The sequence below is a fragment of the Poecilia reticulata genome, chromosome 4 (genome assembly GCF_904066995.2).
Source record: "Poecilia reticulata chromosome 4, P_reticulata-male-v2, whole genome shotgun sequence".
Taxonomy (NCBI): domain Eukaryota; kingdom Metazoa; phylum Chordata; class Actinopteri; order Cyprinodontiformes; family Poeciliidae; genus Poecilia; species Poecilia reticulata.
The window spans coordinates 879,161-899,522 of record NC_088833.1 but is presented as its reverse complement, the minus strand read 5'-3'; the positions used below and the strand labels follow the sequence as shown (position 1 = coordinate 899,522).

At 39.6% G+C, this 20,362-nt stretch overlaps 1 protein-coding gene across 3 annotated transcripts; it reads left to right on the top strand.

Moving 5' to 3' along the window:
• The first annotated feature begins 1,318 nt into the window (after positions 1-1,318).
• On the top strand, positions 1,319-19,206 carry LOC145551254 (protein NLRC3-like). Of its 3 annotated transcripts, none has more exons than XM_081605740.1 (11): positions 1,319-1,457; positions 3,586-3,691; positions 3,768-3,842; positions 4,078-4,188; positions 4,995-5,073; positions 5,179-5,401; positions 8,440-10,195; positions 15,971-16,165; positions 17,110-17,283; positions 17,799-17,951; positions 18,461-19,206. In XM_081605740.1, the coding sequence occupies exons 2-11, from the start codon at positions 3,660-3,662 to the stop codon at positions 18,465-18,467; spliced, it is 2,805 nt and encodes a 934-aa protein (XP_081461866.1). In that variant the 5' UTR covers positions 1,319-1,457; positions 3,586-3,659; the 3' UTR covers positions 18,468-19,206. The 3 variants fall into 3 exon arrangements, with proteins under 3 accessions (XP_081461866.1, XP_081461867.1, XP_081461868.1); XM_081605741.1 differs by having other exon boundaries at positions 1,319-2,174; XM_081605742.1 differs by lacking the exon at positions 4,078-4,188.
• Positions 19,207-20,362: the final 1,156 nt, after the last annotated feature.

Sequence of the window (20,362 nt, the reverse complement as noted above, 5' to 3'; positions counted from 1 at the left end):
GCTCACCAATGACCTATGTTGGAAATGCAAAACTGAACCGGGAACCTTTATCCATGCGATCTGGGAATGTAAATGAATTTCCCCATTCTGGAAAACAACATTATGGTACATTGGGAAGTGGATAAGTGTGGGGATACCTATGTCACCAAGACTTTGGTTATTAGGGGATCAAACAGTGACGCCTAATGTCAAAACACCAAAATACTGTAATGCAGGTGGGGACAGTCACAGCTGCCAGAATAATCCTCAGACTGTGAAAGTCTCCAATCGCTCCGAATATTAGGAGCTGGTTGGAATTAATGTTGGAAATAATGTCTTATGAACAAATGCTGGCCGAACTAAATGATGACATGAAGAACTTCAAGAAATCCTGGAACTGTTTCCTCTCCTGCAACACTGGGACAAGTAAACTCTATGATGACCTACAGCTTTGGAAAATACTTCTGTTTACTGTGGTTGTTTCTGCTGACATCGAGGATATTTAATGTTTTGTGAAACTTATTGATTTGATATGCACTGACCTGTTTTTTTTTTTTTGGGGGGGGAGGGGGTTGCCCTGTTTTATTTGTATTTGTGATTTTTGTTTTATGAAATAAATACTTGAATAGTATTTAAATATTAAATACTATTTATTTAAATAATATTTAAATACTAAATACCGACATGGTGAAGCTGAGCTGGAACTTTTTGGGGGCAAACAAAATGATTGTACGTAGCTGGACATAGACAACAACACCGGTAGCCTACAGGCTACTTGTTAAGCTTCAGGTGCTGTATTGGTATTAGCTAGTCATCTTTTAACTAACTTTACCTGCATCCAGCAGCTTCACTCAACTCAGTCTGTTAGTTTGGGGAAAAACTGTGAAAAGTTCTTTGCGTTTTGCTGGTTTGCTGCCATGATTCTAACACCTGTGCAGCTCCGCCCAGCAGCAGCAGGTCTCCTTCACTGCCGCACAGGTGGAAACCCAGCGCGAGCGTCGTAGCGCTCATGTTGCGTTTAATGGCGGCTCGGAAAAACAGGTTACCACAAGTTAACACCGGATTAAACAGTATTAACTGCTGATAAAAGTGACAGAGGACACAGATATGGGAAGTGTGGAAGCCCTACTGTATCAAACTGACAGAGGAATAACAGAGAGTTGGCCATTCTAAGGTAAAAACCCAGCACATACAGCGTTCATGTTTTTTCTTTTTTTCATCCAGACGGCTTCCCGCGCCCCCCCTGCAATGGCACGGCGCCCAATTGAGGGGGCGCGCCCCACAGTTTGGGAACCTCTGATTTAGAGGGAGAAAATATAATCAGTTAAACAGGATCATTTCTTTAAATATTCCGTATTTCCCGTCTATTTTAGATTGAGTCTGACTTCTTCTGACTTTTTCTCTGGTCCCTGAACGTCTCTGAGTTTTATTTTCACTTTCCTCATTTTGACGCAGTTTGGATTTGCCGCAATCTGTGGGTAAGAAACTTAACATTTCTTTCGTTGTGATGGTTTAGATCGTTTTAAGGGTCGTTGCGTTCAGAATCAGCAGAAACTTCCGCTCCATAGTTCCCAGTAACAGATTCCCAGCCGAAACTGGAAGGAACCGATGAAAATCTGCCCGCAGCAGAAAACACGGGCGGCCTGGAGCTGCAAGACGTTCATAGGATCCATAGATATTTATATGAAATACTAAATACTGCTGAGGTAAAAGAATGTGACATTAATCCTTGATGACAATTTTAACATTTCATCTAGAAATACTTAGGTATATTTTTCGTGTATCTGTACTTAAGTAGATTTAATAATGTATACTTTCTACTTTTACTCCACTACATTTTACAGTAAGTATCTGTACTTTCTACTTCACTACATTTCTACTAAACTGTCGCGTTACTCGTTACATCCAAGTCGCGTTGCTCTTTTTGTCCGTTAAAATGTGAAGTTCAGGGATTTAAGATGGCGCCGTAAAATCCCAGCAATAACGTGACTTAGTGTCTGTTGTCACCCATCGGCTCCACCTTTACTCGCTGCGGAGCTCCAGACATGCGCAGTGGTTTCCTCTGAGCGGGAGAAGATGTCTGTCTAATGTCAGTTATATAATAGCTGCATAAATCATAGATATGGCGACATGTAAAATCATGGTGGGACTTTGTCCAACTTTTAGCGTCACTTGGAAGGAAAGCTTAAAGAAAGGTAAGATCTGTGGACGTGATGCTAGCTAAGCTAGCTGTACAGAGACACATGTTGCATCTGCGATGAAAAACAAGTTGTCACTCATGACCTGAATTATTGTGTGGAGGTGTTGACTGAGGTGTCGTATATATGGGACAACGCTGTGACCAAAGTGCAATTTAGTGATATAACATTCAGGAACGATCCGATTCTTCTGGACGGATCTTTACTGAATCCTAAAGGACTGAAGCCTCACTTAGACCCGTTCTTTGTTCTTGTAATGCTCTGCGTGCTACACTGCAGTAGCTATTATTATATTATTTCATAAAAACAAAAAAACAAGTATATATTTATTTAATTGGTGAATAAATAAAACAACGTAAGAACACAGAGCATGCTCATTGCTCTTTGTTTTCGTCTCCTGTCATGGTGGCAGACGTTGCAGCAGGAGGGAGGATGAGAATAGTCACCTCCTTCTGCTTGGTTACTTCTTGCTTATTGCACCTTGGACAGTGTGCATAGTTTACAGTTGTTTACCGTCAATTGCTGTGTTTAATGGTGCAGACAGTTGTGGTTTCTCATATGGGCAACTGCCCAGGGCGTTATTTTTTTTAGGATCGCAGGAGACCTCTGCGGATTGTAGCACAGAGATGAAAGCAAAACAAAATGAAGATGTTTCCATCTTGAAATTATGATGCATAGAATCACATATCTCAGTCTAAACTATGTTACAGAGTAAACATAATAAAAACATGCTTTATCTGTGGCATTGTTTATATATCGGTTCACTTAATGATTTTAGCGATTAGGTAATCCATTCAGCAAGTACTTTTACTTTTAATACTTAAGTATTTTTAAAAGCCAGTACTATTTTACTTTTACTTAAGTAAAATGTTAATGTGGTACTTTTACTTTTACTTGTGTACATTTCTGTCTGTGTATTTTTACTTTTACTTAAGTACATTTTTTGAGTACTTTCTCCACCACTGGAGAAATGTCACTTATTCAAAACTCCACTTCAGTCAGAGTTAGTTTTTATTTGCTTGAGTAACTTCTTTGAAAAATGTATTTTCAGAAATACTTTTCTACGCTTTGCTTTTACTTTTACTTGAGTAATTTTACTATGACGTATTTCTACTCTTACTTGATTTTATTTTAGTTCTGAATCAATGAGCTTCATGTTTTTATTCTCCAGCTGTTTTACTAACAGGTCATGTGGACGAGTGTCTCCTGCCATTTTTCTCTCAAAGTCTCAGATTCATCAAGATTCCTCAAAACACAAAATGATCAATTATTTTCCTCTCTATTCATTGATTCAACAAATCATTAATCATTTCAACATTTGATTCTAACTTGATTTAGAAAATAAATATAAATTCAATGAAACATGAATATAAAATAATTAAAGTTTCAAACTTATTTGTGTTTTCAGGTGAGTGGAGGAGCGCCACCTAGTGGCAGCAGGATCAGTGTGAGGACGGAGAGGACACAGTCCTTCCCTCTAAAATGTCTCTGAGTGGGGAACACCAGGACCACAGGTGAGGTCATGACCTTTACCTGTGCAGGAAAGGTCAAAGTTCAGCAGTGGAATCACCAAACTGTCTCCATTCACAGGAAGCCATCAGAACCAGAACCAGAACCTGGACCCGGACCCAGCTGTGTTTCCTTCAGCAGTAACAACTCAAAGAGGTGAGCTGGATCTAAGTTTGTTATTTTTTAAATGTGTTCATGTGAGCCCAACAAATATTACCTTTACAAATTCGGCCTTTTATCACCTGAAGAAATATTTCTCCTCTGAAATTTGACGGTTTTATACAAATATATTAATGTGATTATTGGAAAACAATCCAGTCGTGCTGCTAACAACCAGGGAGGCTTTTTATCACCAATCCATTTCTAATATGACCTTTTCATTAATTTGCAGGAGTCGTGCAGCTGAGCCCAGCTGTGTGTCATGGAAGAGCAACAGATCTATGGACTTTATTACTAAGTTTAAATCAGACCAGCCTCCAGCAGCAAAGAGCCGGGTCCAAAGGTTCTGTTCAATGTTCAACTGACATGATCATAAAATATACCAGTTCTGGTCACATTTGATTTTCTGTTTTGTATTTTAAAAAGTCATCATGATTGAATGTTTTTAGGGACTTTCTGGGTCTTTAGCAACGTTTGGGAGACATGAGGAACCTAGAAAACTCTGCAGCTGCAGAACAAGATGTGAAAGTTTATTAACAGGGAGAAAACATGTAATGATCTGAGAGCTGCACCACCTGCTGCCATCTTAGATTCCAGCTCTGTGGAAACCTCCTGTTGGAGCATTTTAGGGATTTATCTAAAGAAATGCTGACACAATGTTGAGAATCTGTGGAGGAGATAAACATTAGTGGAGCTCCAAGGTTAAAACAGTTGATTCCTGTAATTCTGATTATGGAGAAAAGTATGAATTACATAATTTTTTTTCCTTTTAAATTGACTGATTTTATTAAAAATTAAATCTGCCAGGGTATGAATAATTTTGGTCTGAATTCTAAAATCAGAGCTAATTTAATTGTTTCTGCATAAAGAAGGTGGATCATGTTTTATTCTGTTCTGGATATTTAAACCTAAACCAAACAGACTTTTGCTGCTGTCCTTCTTTCAGCGTTTCAGTCCCAGTCATCAGAAAACAGATCCTAAAATATCTCAGTTAAACACCGATGGAACCTGTGCTGCCGTTTTTAAGCTTTAGAAAACTAAAGAACCATGCAGAGCTAATTCTGCCTCCAATCTGCAGAGAAGCATCATCTCAGTTTGTCTCTGTGTGGACAGACAGATTCTGGTTCATTTGTCCCGGTTCCTCCACAGAGAGGATCTGCAGAGCCCAGAGGTTCCCACTGATCCGTCTGCCCAGCAGCACCAAACACAGCTGGACTCCATATTTATGGTCTGTACTTTGGTTCTGTTCAGTCTGTAGACCAGAGGACTGTCAGTCTGTCCAACATGGACCTGATGTCCAGATCTAGTCTGATATCTTCTCATTCTGTTCCAGCTGCTGGAGGAAAACATTGTCACATTCGTGAAGAACGAGCTGAAGAAGATCCAAAAGGTTCTGAGTCCAGATGAGCCAGAATGCTCAGAGGGTCAGAGTGAGGATGAGGAGGTGATGAGGGGTGAGGATGAAGAGCAGAGGAGCAGCAGAGAGGCGGTGATGAAGATCACCCTGAACTTCCTGAGGAAGATGAAGCAGGAGGAGCTGGCTGACCGTCTGCAGGGTAAGAGGATTTCTACAACAATTAAAACATGATTACATGTGAAAATGAATTCAACTGAAACCAAACAAGAGAAACCAACAAATACAGAAAATCTTAATCAAACAGTCACATGAGCTCAATGACGTTCTGGATTCAGCAGCTTTTTATTTAAACATCACCTGTGGTGACTGGTTGCTGCGCATGAAATATAAACTTTGGGAACTTTATATTTACTGTAAAATATTGTAAAAAACAAACATGGCAGCAATGCACAAGATAAAAACCCATTTTAGTATTGATTCCTGTACCCAGTACATAAAAATGTAACATTCAGCTACAGATGAAGAACCTGCAGAAACACACAGACAGCTACCAAATTCACACTGTGATGCAGCAGCGCCAACATGGAGTAAATGATAAACTGCTGCTGATCTGCATGACATGATCTCTCCGACTGTCTACCGTCCATCTACAGCCTTAACACATCGGTGTTGCTGGACCATCACTGCTTTTGTCAGTTTAATAGTTTTCCAGCTCAACAAATGCATATACCTTGGGTATCGGATGACATTCGGCTGTTAATGAAAAAGAGAGACTATGCTTTAAAATCTTTTCTTAAAAATAAAAGGACCACAGATTGGCTGCTTTTTAACAGTTTGAGGAACAGAGTAGTTAAAGAAATGTACAAATCTAAAGCTAAATATTACACAAATGTCTTATCATAAGCTGGAGGGAATGGTAAGACGATCTGGAAACAACTAAACAGTTTACTGAATCCCAATGCAAACACTAAACGTAAATATGAACTTGCAATAGCAGGAAAAACCATAACTGATCCTGCTAAGCTAGCGACAATGTTTAATGATTATTTCCTCTCTTCAGTTAAAGACTTAGCAAGTCTCTATAATCGGGCCTAAAAGGTTTTATATCAAAAGCCGATTAGATTCCATCACTGTCACATTTTGGCTAAATTTGGCATTTTGGATTTTACAACTTTTCTAAATTATGTTTTAAAATATATTTTTAAGTGTTTAAATGGACTTGCACCTACACCATTAAGCGATTGCATACAGAGACTACAGCAGATCTACCAGAGCGGCTTTAGATGGAAATTGTAAGGTCTCCTTTCAAAGAACCACTTTTGCTCAAAGTGCTCCGTCTGTGAGAGGATCTGCAGTTTGGACTCACTTCCTGTTCATTTCAAGTCTGTAACCAGTTTTAGTACGTTCAAAAATCAAACAAAACTCTGGTTATGTCAAAAACAGAACTGTACCCATTTTTATGTTTTACATTTGTCTGTTTGCATACATTATGTTGTGCTATTTTAAATGATTATCTCTTCGATTTTTAGAGTCACTTTTTAAAAAGCCCATCTAGGGACAAGTGCTGCGAATCAGCTGTTGCTTTGATGCAAACATGGGATGATGTTTTATTCAGTTTGTCCATGTTGATGTGTGTCTGTCCCTATCAAATAAACTTTATAATAATTTTCATCTGGGCTCTTATATAAATACATTTTGAGCAATATTCAGTCAAACTATATTACAAAGTAATAATAATTAAAATCAAAAAACATTTTCATAATGTGACCAGTAGTAAACCTGTCTGATATATATTAGCTGGGCCTAAATCCATCAACTGGAGCTAAAGTAAAATAAAAGAAATGGAAAATGATGATGAAGATTTAGTTTTTATCAAAACTGAACAGGCAACAATATTTTCTCTTTTTTATTTTTTTACATTTGAAATAAATGTTTCTCAGTCTATTATTGCATCTAATGGTGAATGCCTTTAAAGTTTCATATGTTTGACTGCAACAAGATTTAATCTCAGCTCCTGCTGCCTTTCTAAAACCTCCAACCATTAACAACTGGACAGGTGTACCTAATAAAGCGGCCAGTTTGGCTTTTTGTTTCCAGCTTGCAGACACTGTTGTGGAAAAAATGATCACCAAGCACTGTTCAGGAGAAATCACTCAATCAGGTTTATTTGTGAACTGTGCAGAACTCAGAGCTTGTAGGACAATGAGTGATGAAGCAGGTCTGGATGAAAAGCTCTGCCAGGCAGAGACACACATGAGTTTATACCAGGATAAAGAATCCAAAACAATGGCTGAGACAGTCTGGTTCTCATGCAGCTGTGGGAAACAAGTCCCAACCTGGATCATGGAACCCAAATAACTTCACTGTGGTGAGAGTTCACAAGCATTTCATATAACATGATCAGCAGATGTTGACTTGTAGTCATTTTCCAGCACACACTGCTAAAAAGAATAACATTTCAAATTAAACACTTTGACAAAAGGTCAGAGGTCGTTCTGTGGGAAACATGTTTGATTAACTGAAACCTTCAACCAGAGAAAACAATCAGAGTTTTAATGAGCAAAACTGATTTAATTAAGTCTGTGCAGCAAGAAGCTGGTTTATTTATTAGCTTTTTTCTTTCATCCGTCGCCTCAGTGGGAGTTTTATTCAGAAAATCAGAATTATAATTTTCTATTTCCTCAATGCTTGAAATTGGAATTACTTTCAGGTTTAGACACCTTGGTAGAAAAATAATTATCCATCCATTTTCTAACACCCTTGTCCCTTAGTGGGTCAGGAGGTGCTGGTGCCTCTCCAGTTAACGTTCTGGGCGAGAGGCGGGGTCACCTGGACAGGTCACCTGGACAGGTCGCCTGGACAGGTCGCCAGTCTGTTGCAGGGCAACACAGAGAGACGCAGGACAAACAACCATGCACGCACACACACTCACACTTAGGGACAATTTAGAGAGACGAATTAACCTGACAGTCATGTTTTTGGACTGTGGGAGGAAACCAGAGTTCCTGAAGAAAACCCTCCATGCTCAGGGAGAACATGCAAACTCCATGCAGAAAGACTGGGGCCGGGAATCGAACCCAGAATCTTCTTGCTGCAAGGCAATGGCTCTACCAGCTGCGCCACTGTGCAGCCCCCCAAAAATAATTAGTTTTCTGTAATTAATTTTCCATCATAGCTGTTCATACACAAACCCTTCTTAGAATATCAGAAATTGTTTTTATTGGTTTTTTTCTTCAGATTTTGATGTTTGGTGTCAAAAGGAGCTTAAAGACCATCTGAAGAAGAAGTTCCAGAGTCTCTCTGAAGGCGTCGCTGAACCTGGAAATCAAACGGTTCTGAACCAGATCTACACAGAGCTCCACATCACAGAGGGGTTAACTAGAGAGGTCAACCAGGAACATGAGGTCAGACGGATTGAAACAGCATCCAGGAAACAAGAAACAATCAGAAGAGAAGACATCTTTAAAGCCCCACCTGGAAGTGATGAACCAATCAGAACAGTGATGACCATGGGAGTGGCTGGCATTGGGAAAACACTGTTAACACAGAAGTTCACTCTGGACTGGGCTGAAGGCAGAACCAACCAGAACATCCAGTTTATATTTCCATTCACTTTCAGAGAGCTGAATGTGCTGAAAGAGAAACAGTTCAGTTTAGTGCAACTGATTCATCACTTCTTTGAAGATATTAAAGACGCAGGAATCCGCAGCTTTAAAAAGTTCCAGGTTCTGTTCATCTTTGATGGTCTGGATGAGAGCAGACTTCCACTGGACTTTGATAATAATCTGATCCTGACTGATGCTACAGAGTCCAGCTCAGTGGATGTTCTGCTGACAAACCTCATCTGGGGGAATCTGCTTCCCTCTGCTCTCCTCTGGATAACCACACGACCTGCAGCAGCCAATCAGATCCCTGCTGAGTGCGTCGGCATGGTAACAGAGGTCAGAGGGTTCACTGACTCCCAGAAGGAGGAGTACTTCAGGAAGAGATTCAGAGATAAAGAGAAGGTCAGCAGGATCATCTCCCACATCCAGAAATCAAAAAGTCTCCACATCATGTGTCACATCCCAGTTTTCTGCTGGATCACTGCTAAAGTTCTGGAGGATGTGATGGAGACCAGAGAGGGAGGAGAGCTGCCCAAGACCCTGACTGAGATGTACATCAAGTTCCTGCTGCTTCAGTTCACAATCAAGGAGAAAAAAATTAATGGACGACGAAAGACAAAATATATCTGGAGTCCAGAGAACAAGAAGCTGATTGAGTCTCTAGGTAGTCTGGCTTTAGATCAGCTGCTGGAGGGAAACCTGATCTTCTATGACAAAGATCTTGATAGGTTTGGCATCGTCATTAAAGATGCTGCGTTGTTCTCAGGAGTTTTCACTCAGATGTTTAAAAAGGAGAGCGGAACGCACAACATCTCCGTCTACTCCTTTGTTCATCTGAGCATCCAGGAGTTTCTGGCTGCCGTCTACATGCTCCACTGCTTCACCAGCAGGAGGTCAGAGGTGATCAAGACATTCCTGGGAGAAGAATACAAAGAAACATCTCTAGATGAGTTCATGAAGAAAGTCATGGAGAAATCCCTCAGCAGTAAAAATGGCCACCTGGACCTGTTTGTCCGCTTCCTTCATGGTCTCACTGTGGAGTCCAACCAGAGACTCTTAGAGGATCTGCTGGGTCAGACAGAGAACCGTCCAGGAACCATCCAGAGAATCATCACCAACCTGAAGGAGATGAACACTGATAGAATCTCTGCTGACAGAAGCATCAACATCTTCTACTGTCTGGTGGAGATGAACGACGTCTCATTTTATCAGGAGATCCAACGGCTGCTGGATTCAGGGAAGCAGCTCTCAGTGACTGACTGTTCAGCTCTGGCCTTCATGCTGCAGATGTCAGAGGTTCTGGATGAGTTGGACCTGGAGAAGTACAAAACATCAGAGTATGGACGACGGAGACTGGTTCCAGCTGTGAGAAACTGCAGAAAGGCTCGGTGAGTCCAGATGTTTCCATTGTGTGAATGCTGATTCAGCACTATTGTCCTCCTGTTTCTTCTTCTTTCTTCAAGTTGATTCTGGATGTTTTTGGCCTTTAACTTCTTCCTTCATCCTCTGGATGATTTCAGCCATTCAAACATCTAAACATTCAGTTCATCCAGGACAGCTGCAGCTTCTGGTTTTTAGACATTTTGATCATTTTAAAAATATTTAAATTTTTATTAGTTTTCAGGTTGAAATGAATAGAAAACCCTGAACTCTAGAAAATGTCTATTTTCTCTAAGATCCAATCAGCCAGAGAGACGTTTTAAACTTTAAACTCTTCACTCATTGAGCTGCTGCTCCATAATTCACCTTTTAGGATCTTTGACTGTTTTTATAAAATAATTGTTTAGGTTTGATGGAAAGTTGGACCATTGAAATAAACCATTGCATTAATTATAAACTTTGTGAACAGTGTTGATTTTCCTCATCCCGTCATCATCCTCACCTCTTCCTCCTCCCACTAGTTTCCTCTGAGTTTGTAACTGCACTCTAAAAAGAAAAAGTTGAACCAACTTAATTGAATTGCTTCTATGGGTAAAAAACAATTCAATTAAGTTTATTGTCAAGTTCTTTTTAAACTGTGCAAATTCCCCACTTGAAAAGGGATTGATGATCCCATGGAGACTCTTAATGACAGGGATTTACTCGAAAGACCAAACAGTTTTCCTTGCTTTTACTTCCATTTATTTTACAGTGTATGGACATGTTCACCGTTGATCCAGAAAGTGCAGGTAAAAACCTTTAAACAAACCCAAAAAATAATAATTACTAATCTGTTTAAATTAATTTCACTCAATTGCAAAGGAAATGGCAAATTAGATAATACCAAGCAACCCATCACATAAACATATAAAGTAATCAAAATTAAATACACAAGTAACTAAACTTATGTTAACTTTAAGCTTAACTTTAAAGTGCATTTCAAGTTAATATTTATTTTTACATTTCATACATGTAAAAATAACCCTAACCCTAACATACAAACATCAGCTTCTCAATATTAATAATAAATATTTATTATAAATTTAGCTTTAAATTATTCTTTCAAGTAGATGATAAATGAATTAACAAATAAACTCGGTACAAAAATCCATTTCATCAATACAATAAACAATTCAATCATAAAAGTCCATCAATCAATGAACGGCAAGCGTCACTATTAGGTGTTAATGATCCGATCGGCCAAACTGGAAGCCTGGCTGGAGGAATGTAGACATCTTTGCGGTCCGATCTCATAACAATACAGCTCATGTCTTACCGGCTGCCTCTCTGCTCATCTACAAGATCATCCAGTTTTACACAGGTTGACTTGGATCTGTGATTCAACAAGTCCGCAAACTCCTGCCCTCTTTGTTTGGCGGCCTTCGCTCATAGACATTAATACGTAGACGCCTCATGGAGCGGGTCAAAGGTCATGGAGCGGACCGGCCCGTTGCTGCGATACGTAACAGCGTCCGCCATGTTGAATGTGGCATCTCTGCCAGTAAGCTAATACAAGTGAATGGACCGAACTTTATAAAGTGCCGTTCTACAAAGTATTTTAAGTTAATTCCTGCCATTGACACATTTTCTCACACATTAATATATTTGGCAATCAAAGATATGACTAAAGAGAGTTTCTAACTTTTGATGTGATTATTTAATTGTTTTGGGGCATTTCTGAATAAAGAGCACAATGTTTTATTTGATAGAAATGATTCTGATAATTTTATATTGAAATTGATGAACAGACACACTTTTACAGTGTTTTATTAAATAATATATTTACATAATTCCATAATTTAATGTACATTTAATATTTCAAGACAAACAAATAATTTTCCTGTATTTTTTATACGTTATTGAGAAATGACATTGGATTTATAAATCAATCATTGTCAAAAATTAAACTACATATTTTTCTTACTTTTTTTCCAGAGAATATACACTGCTCAAAAAAATAAAGGGAACACTTAAACAACACTATAAGTTTGATTTATCCAAGTAAATCAAACTTCTGTGAAATCAAACTGTCCACTTAGGAAGCAACACTGATTGACCATCAATTTCACCTGCTGTCAGCACATTCAACTTTGCACAGAACAAAATATTCAATGAGAATATTTAATTCATTCAGATCTAGGATGTGTTATTTGAGTGTTCCCTTTATTTTTTTGAGCAGTATATATATATTACAGTTTGTCAACTCTGCTATTGAGAGCAAAGAGTGAAAATAATTCCAACAGAGTAAATTATATTTCATTACAAAAGCTACATTATTACACTAATGCTTCAGATTAAGATATTTAAAAATAGACAAAGTGAAAGAATAAAACATGTATTTCTTATACTGGGAACACTGGTCACAGGCTGCAGTCTGCTGGTCACACTGGGAGAACTCAATGACTTCTGAGACGTCCTGGTTCACAGGCTAAAGCCAAGAATAAAAGAAAAATTATCCAAAAGTGTAATAGAAAATACATAAATGTTTCCTTCACATTCATAAAAAGCTATTTTCAGCATGTTGGGCTCTGACTCGTAGCATCTTTATAGCTAAATACCGACATGGTGAAGCTGAGCTGCAAAAAGACTGAAGACCAGCAGCTCCAGCTCTGATCCTGACTGACCTTTACTCACTAAATCCTCTGGTTTTTAATTAACTTCTCCTCTAACAGCGGTTTCTCATCAGCTCTCATTAGAAAACAGTATGAAACATTAGCTGCTACGCTAAAAATCAGCGGTTATATTAGCTGCTATCCTGACAATCAGCAGTTATATTAGCTGTATGTTAACAATCAGCGGTTATATTAGCTGCTATGCTAACAATCAGCAGTTATATTAGCTGCTACGCTAACAATCAGTGGTTATATTAGCTGCTACACTAACAATCAGCGGTTATATTAGCTGCTACGCTAACAATCAGTGGTTATATTAGCTGCTACACTAACAACCAGCGGTTATATTAGCTGCTACGCTAACAATCAGCAGTTATATTAGCTGCTATGCTAACAACCAGTGGTTATATTAGCTGCTACGCTAACAATCAGTGGTCATATTAGCTGCTACGCTAACAATCAGCAGTTATATTAGCTGCTACGCTAACAATCAGCGGTTATATTAGCTGCTACGCTAACAATCAGCGGTTATATTAGCTGCTACACTAAAAATCAGCGGTTATATTAGCTGCTACGCTAATAATCAGTGGTTATATTAGCTGCTACGCTAACAATCAGCAGTTATATTAGCTGCTACGCTAACAACCAGCGGTTATATTAGCTGCTATGCTAACAATCAGTGGTTATTTCAGGCCAATTTAGCTACATAGGAAATATTTTCCAGTTGTTTAGAAGCAAATTTCTGGCTATAAAGTAATTCTGATTTTTCATCCTTACCTGGGGAAGGTAATCCTAATGAATCCAGTTTGTTTCGTAAAACGGTAGAAACACACAGCACAGGACTGAAGGAGCTCCGATCCTCTGCTGCCACATAGAAGATGGCGGACGCTTTTACGTACGACTCAGCCTCCATGAGGCGTCTAGTGTTGATGTCTACGCTTTCTCTTCCGTCTTCTCTTTTTTTCCTTGTCCGTCCCTCTTTTAGGTCCGTGTGGAAGTGCGTGACATTTTGTTCTTTTTTTTTTTTCCTGATTTGACTTCACATTTATCCAACTTAATTAAGTTTAACCAATTCAATATATTCTACTCATCCAACTCAATTTGTTAATTTTTTAAACAAATGTATTAACAGATTTAAGTCAGTCTTACTCAAATCATTGAACTTACACAGCATTTTTCCAGTCACTTTCATCACTCAAAGCTCTTCACATTAGAGTCACATTCACACACCAATATCCATATCGATATGTGGCAGGAGGAAGCTGGAATTGAACCTACAACCTTCCGATCACAAGACGACTGCTCTACCCACAGAGACACAGTCGCTTACTGGGGAATCTGTCCTGGTAGCTGGAGTCATGGTCAGACGTGGGATACAAATATTGAACTTAATTATTTCAAGTAAAGTCAAAGTAAAAAGGTCCTTTAAGGAAAAGATTTGTAACTTTTAAATTAGAGCATATTTAGAGGACACTGTAAAAAGAGTTTTTCAAAATATTTAGTTTGGAACAACTTAAAAGTTTGAGTTGACTTTCTGTAGAATTAAGACAAAGAGATTTTAAATGTTTATTAGAAGAAAATAAATGATTTGAGTAAGAGTGACTTAAATCTGTTATCTTAAACATACTTAATACATTTGTTAAATAAAATTAACAAATTGAGTTGGATGATTAGAATATATTGAATTGGTTAAACTTAATAAATTAAGTTGGATAAACTTAATTGAATTGCTTGTTACCTCTGGAAGCAATTCAATTAAGTTGGTTCAACTATTTAGTGTAAGTTTTGAGTTAAATGAACACAAACAGTAAGTTGGCATAGCAACAGCAAAAGAATTAAGTTAAATTAATGTCAATAAGTCCATAAGATGAACTTCAGCCCAAAAACACTTTTTAGAGTGTGAGACCAAAATGTGGTGATTGTTGTCTGGTTCCAGAAAAAGTCCTGGTTTCTGTCAGATCCTCCCAAAGCTCTGAGAATCTGCTTCCAGAGCTGGAGCCATTTTCCTCATCAGCTCTTCATCTGCAGCCTCTGTTGAAGCTGTTAGCTGTCCTCCATGAAGACCTGCAGAGACATGAGCTTCACCTCTTTAGACATCCCAGCCTCTTTAGTTCCTGGAGAACTTTCACTGCTTCACCATGAAGATGCTGCTGGACCCAAACGCTCCGTCTCCTCCAGGGGTTTTGCTCTTCAGCTCTTTAGGAGTTTAGCAACAATTTCTTCTGACATCCAAACCTTTGTTCCTCTGAGACGATGGACAGACCACTGCAGAGACACGTGTCCCTCGTCCAACCAGTTTGTCCCAGTTCCTCTCAGACCAACAGAGGACGGTCCAGACCTGAAGGAGCAGCAGGACCGGTTCTGCTGCTGCTCTGCAGGACGACCAGAACAATCTGCAGCTTTTAGTTGAAGCAGGTTGACGACTGTCCACTTTCTACTTTGTTAAAGCATCAAATCCAGCAGATGGACGGAGACACAACTGGGAGCATCATGTGTCTGGTCTGCTCCCAGTTTCCTCTGTGGCAGCATTTAATCATCTGCTGCTGGGAGCCACGTTTCTATAGAATATGCTACTATTATTAATGATGAGGAGGATTCTAGATGCTGCAGCAGCAGATATGGGCTAAACAAACCCAGAGAGGCCAGAGGTCCACAGCAGGCTGGACTTCCTGCTCTGCTCACTTCATTTATAACTCACTTCCTGCTTGGTGGAAGATCTCAAGGAGCCAAACGGCCTAGTCCAAGTCAGAGCTGTGAGCAGCTCCTCCTCCTCTCCATCATCTCCAGTAGTTTCCTTCATCCAGCTCAGTCAGCCTCTGCATCAGCTGCTGCAGCTCCTTTGAGGCTCTGATGCTGCAGAGAAACTGAACTTTCCTTCACAGATGATAGAAGATCTTCAACATCTGACTGAGCTGAAGGTCTGAGGACATGAAGCCTGGACCAGAACCAGAACCAGAACCTGGACTGTAGTCAGGAGCTGCACAGACTCTCTGTCGGGTCAAACTCAGGAAACTGAAGATCAGATGTTGATCAGATGATGACATCATGATGACATCACTGTTATCATATTTTATTTGTTTATGATCCAGATTGATTTAATTAGAACTGAATTTATTTCTCCTCTCATCACAGACTTGGTGGCTGTTTGATCCGAGAGGCTGAATGTGAAGTTTTGGCTTCAGCTCTGAAGTCCAACCAACATCTGACTGAACTGGACATAAATCAGATCCAACTAGAATCACTGTTTGGAGGAACCATTGGAGATTCTGATGTGAAGAATCTGTCTGAGATCCTGGAGAGTTCAGTCAGTAAAGTGGAGATTCTGGGGTTTGTTTTCTCTATTTATACAATAAAATCATTCATTGATACTTTAGTTCTTAGTTTAATTAATAATTTTATTGTAATATTTTAAACCAACATGTTTAAATGTCAGATTAAAATGTCTAAAACATTTAACCTTATAAATGAATTATTTTCTCATTTCAGACTTTGAGATTATTGAACTTTGTTTCTCAGTTTTTAAAATGTTTCTGACTGATGAACAAACTGAGTAAAATAATCCAAATGAAGTTAATTAATGATGGAGATGTTTCAGTTTGGTTGGTAAAGATTCAGATGGTTTTATTTCTGATTCTCATCTTTACATCCAGAATGAAATGTTGATCCTCCAGTCGAGCCACAAACACTGACCAGTTCAGATCACCATTAATGAAACATCTAAGAAGTGACTGATTGTAGAAAAGCAAATCTAGATGAGCTGAATGACAGTGAGGTTTGCAGCAGCAGGTTCCTCCCTCTGTCCTGAAGCTGTGGTTCTGTTGGGCCGGGTCAGAGAGGAACCGTCCTCTTCAGTCGGTTGGAGCCTCGTCTCTGTGATGAAGCTTCATCAGGTCTCGTCTCCTGAGGAAATAATGGCCTCCATTGATTTCAGCAGCTTTAAGAAGAACCCAAAGCCATTCATGGATAAACTGAGTGGTTCTGATCCGGTTACCAAGTCGGGTCTCCAGCTGATGATCAGAACCAGCAGAAATAGCTCAGCTCATCCAGGCTGCTGCTCAGAGAAAACTTTGAGTTTCTTTGTTGATCAAATGTTCTGGTTCTGCTGGTTTGGACTCTTTAACCCAGTTTGACTGGATCAGATGTTAGAATCAGTTCATCAAGTTTCTTTTACATTCAGGGAAATTAATTTTCTACATTTTATTATTTATTTGTTCATATTTCAGTTTTAACTGCATCCTGTTGCTTCAGCTCATCTTTTATTCTTTATTCAGATTGTGGACCTGCAGTTTGTCAGAGACCAGCTGGACGTCTCTGTTCTCAGCTCTGAAGTCCAACCCGACCCATCTGACAGAACTGGACCTGTATGAAACCAACCTGGGAGATTCTGGACTGAAGGAGCTCTGTGGTTTTCTACAGACTGAAGGCTGCAGACTGAAAACATTGAGGTTTGTAATTATATAATTATTGATATTTCAGTGAATAATTATCTATAATTGATCATAAATCAAAGTTCATTTCTTCTGATCTAATCAATATTTTCTGAGTTTGTTCCTGGATCCAGAGTTTAATTTAGTCCCTCTGAGTTGGACCTGCTGATCTGAGGTCAGAACAGGACAGCATTCGGACCCCCAGTGTGTAGAAATCCCCCTCAGGTCAAGCAGGTCAAAGGTCATTCAACCCAGTCTAGAAAAGTGAATTCCTGGAATCTGACAGGAACAAATCAATAATCAATGATTGATGCTTCAACACTTTGATCAGAACCTGGAAGGATTTTACTGACTAAAATCCTCCAACACATCATGACCCAGTACCAGGTTCTGGTTCTGGTTCTGAAGTCAGCAGGTCTTTATTGAAGCAGCAGCTTGTTGGCTTTAATATTCATGAGAATCTTTAACTGGTTCTGTTGGACTGGTTCACCTGCATCCTGTTGGCTTCAGCTCATCTTTTATTCTTTATCCAGGTTGTTCAGCTGCAGGTTGTCAAAGATCAGCTGTGATTTTCTGGCCTCAGCTCTGAAGTCCAACAGCCTCCGTCTGACAGAACTGGACCTGGGAGGAAACAACCTGAAGGATTCAGATGTTCAGCAGCTGAAACGTTTTGTAAAGACTTTACGGTAAGTAAATGTTTGTAGTGAGTCCAGCTGCTGTCAGCATGTTGACCTAAACCCAGTTAGCATCAGAGCAAAGCTCCAGTGTTCCCAGTAAAGCTGCAGCTTCTCAGTGGGAGGAGAATGGTTCAGGCTTCCTGATTGGACACAGAGACAGCAACCAGCCAATCAGAGCAGCAGCAGCTTGCTGTGTTCCTGTGTTTGTGTTGGTGTGAAGATGAGTGTTGTTGCTGTGTCCATGTCTCCAGGACGTCCAGCTGGACTCCAGCGTCCAGCCGTCCAGCATGTCTAGAGACAGTGGTCCTCATTCATCAGACGGTGGCAGCAGCAGATCTGATCTCAGATCTGCTTGTTCTCTCAGTTCAACAGGAAACAAGTGATCAGGTTCATCTTGGTCACAGCTCTGAGATCAGTCTGACTGCAGCCTGGAAACCGTCTACTGGATGTGCTGCGTCACTGACTGCTGCAGGAGAGGCTGGAAACACTCACTGATCTGATCCTTCTTCTCTCTGCAGGGTCTGATCTCTGTAAAGTAGAGAACGGTCTCTGTGTCCTGCTGATCCTCAGAGGTTGAAGCTGCAGCAGTTTGAGTCTAAAGAGACTCTGACTGGATCCTGATGATGACCTCTGACCTCCAAGATGTCTGTCATTTAGTGTCTGATGCTGTTTGTCTCTTTGGATCAATAAAGATCCGATTCAAACTGGGCTCCATTTAGAGGCTTCATGGAGTTTTGATCTGAACTGGATTCAACTGGAAAGTTGATCTTTTTTCTCTCTGATTCATTTTCATCCTGGAACCAGAAATGGTCTGAGATGGAAACATGGGAATCATTTCAGTTCAGCTCTGAATCATGAGACATTCAAACCTCTTTTCTCTGCTGCTTCTTCTTCTGCTGACAGGAAAATGTTCCTCAAAGCTCCACAGATAAAAAGATGCTTTACTGGAAACTGCAGAGAAACTTCAGCTTCCATCACAGAAACCAGTTGAACCAGTTTAGAACTGGATGTCCCACAGAAACTCTGATTGTTTTTGTGTTTTACATTTTAACTCCATGTTTCATGTTTTAGTTTTCTAGAGAACTTTAGGACTCGATGTGTCACATCAGGCTGTTTACTGAGATTTTATTGACTTATTCAGACCTCAGAGAATCACTGGGATAATGTGCTGATTGGTTTATGTTATTTTTATATTTCTTCTAACCTAATATGTGTTATTTGGTTAATAAAGATTTTAATAATGATCTTTGTACAAATATAATAACTGCACCTTTTATTTTAATCCATCATGCTGTCCAGCTTTTTGTATTTGGATCAACAAAGAAATTAAAATATATTAAAGTTCATTTTTACTTTGACAGGTTTATTTAGTAATAACAGAAACATCCTGTTCAGTTGATCTGAGCTTTAAGCTTCTAATTTAGACAGCAGTTTATTTTCATTGTTTAGACCAAGAATATTTAAATAAAATACACGAGCTAACTGGTTCCCAGCTTCAGATCAGCAGGTTACCTGGTTCCCAGCTTCAGACTAGCAGGTTAACTGGTTCCCAGCTTCAGACTAGCAGGTTAACTGGTTTCCAGCTTCAGACTAGCAGGTTAACTGGTTCCCAGCTTCAGACTAGCAGGTTAACTGGTTCCCAGTGATATAAATGAAGGCAGATTCTTCTCCTGGGTTCACTGTAATGGTTTCTCTGTCAGCCGGCAGAGACTCTGAGCGGAGCTAACGATGCTAACGATGCTAACAGGTTTAAGCAGCAGCTCGTTTTAAACACAAACTGATTATCAGCAGCTGCAGATCTAAACTCTGATGCTGAACAATGGAGTCTGTCCTTCAGTTCACTGATAATCGGTCGTGATTTTATCATTAAACCGATTCATCATTCAATCTTACTGAATTCCTTTTCAGTAAAACATATCTTAATGTGAATTAACATAACTTTTAACTATTAATATAATTATATTCTTCTACATTCCCCCCTAAAATAAGTACACTTATTTTCTAGTTAATCTGTAGTGCATTGCTCTCCCATGGTCATAGGTTCCATTGGTATAGGATCGAAAAACCCTCTCTGACAATCCTTTCATCCGAGGGGAAACATTATCCTATGGCCCTCCAGGCAACCACCCTCAGGCACCAGTGAAATCAATAACCATGGTACCCACAATGATTTCTGCTCAAACACCATCATAGGACAATCGGCTTGGTTTGAACCGAGTAGTAGTAAGCTTGACTTCTCTGCAGCGATGCAGTGCAGCGTTGTGTAGTACAGTTCCTGTCCTCGGTCGCAGAAGCAAATTGTTGTTCCGGGTTGATGTTTCCTTGATTTTATTACTCTGCCTTCTCACTGTCCAGGTTCAGGGTCCCATCACATTCCCATGTCCATGAGTCTCTGAGTCCAACACACAGAGGGTCCCTGA

Coding starts and splice junctions, on each gene's coding strand:
- LOC145551254 (XM_081605740.1), top strand. CDS start 3,660: ATGTCTCTGAGTGGGGAACACCAGGACCACAG. Junction 5,074..5,178: donor AGCTGGACTCCATATTTATG/GTCTGTACTTTG, acceptor ATTCTGTTCCAG/CTGCTGGAGGAAAACATTGT. Junction 10,196..15,970: donor AGAAACTGCAGAAAGGCTCG/GTGAGTCCAGAT, acceptor CTCTCATCACAG/ACTTGGTGGCTGTTTGATCC.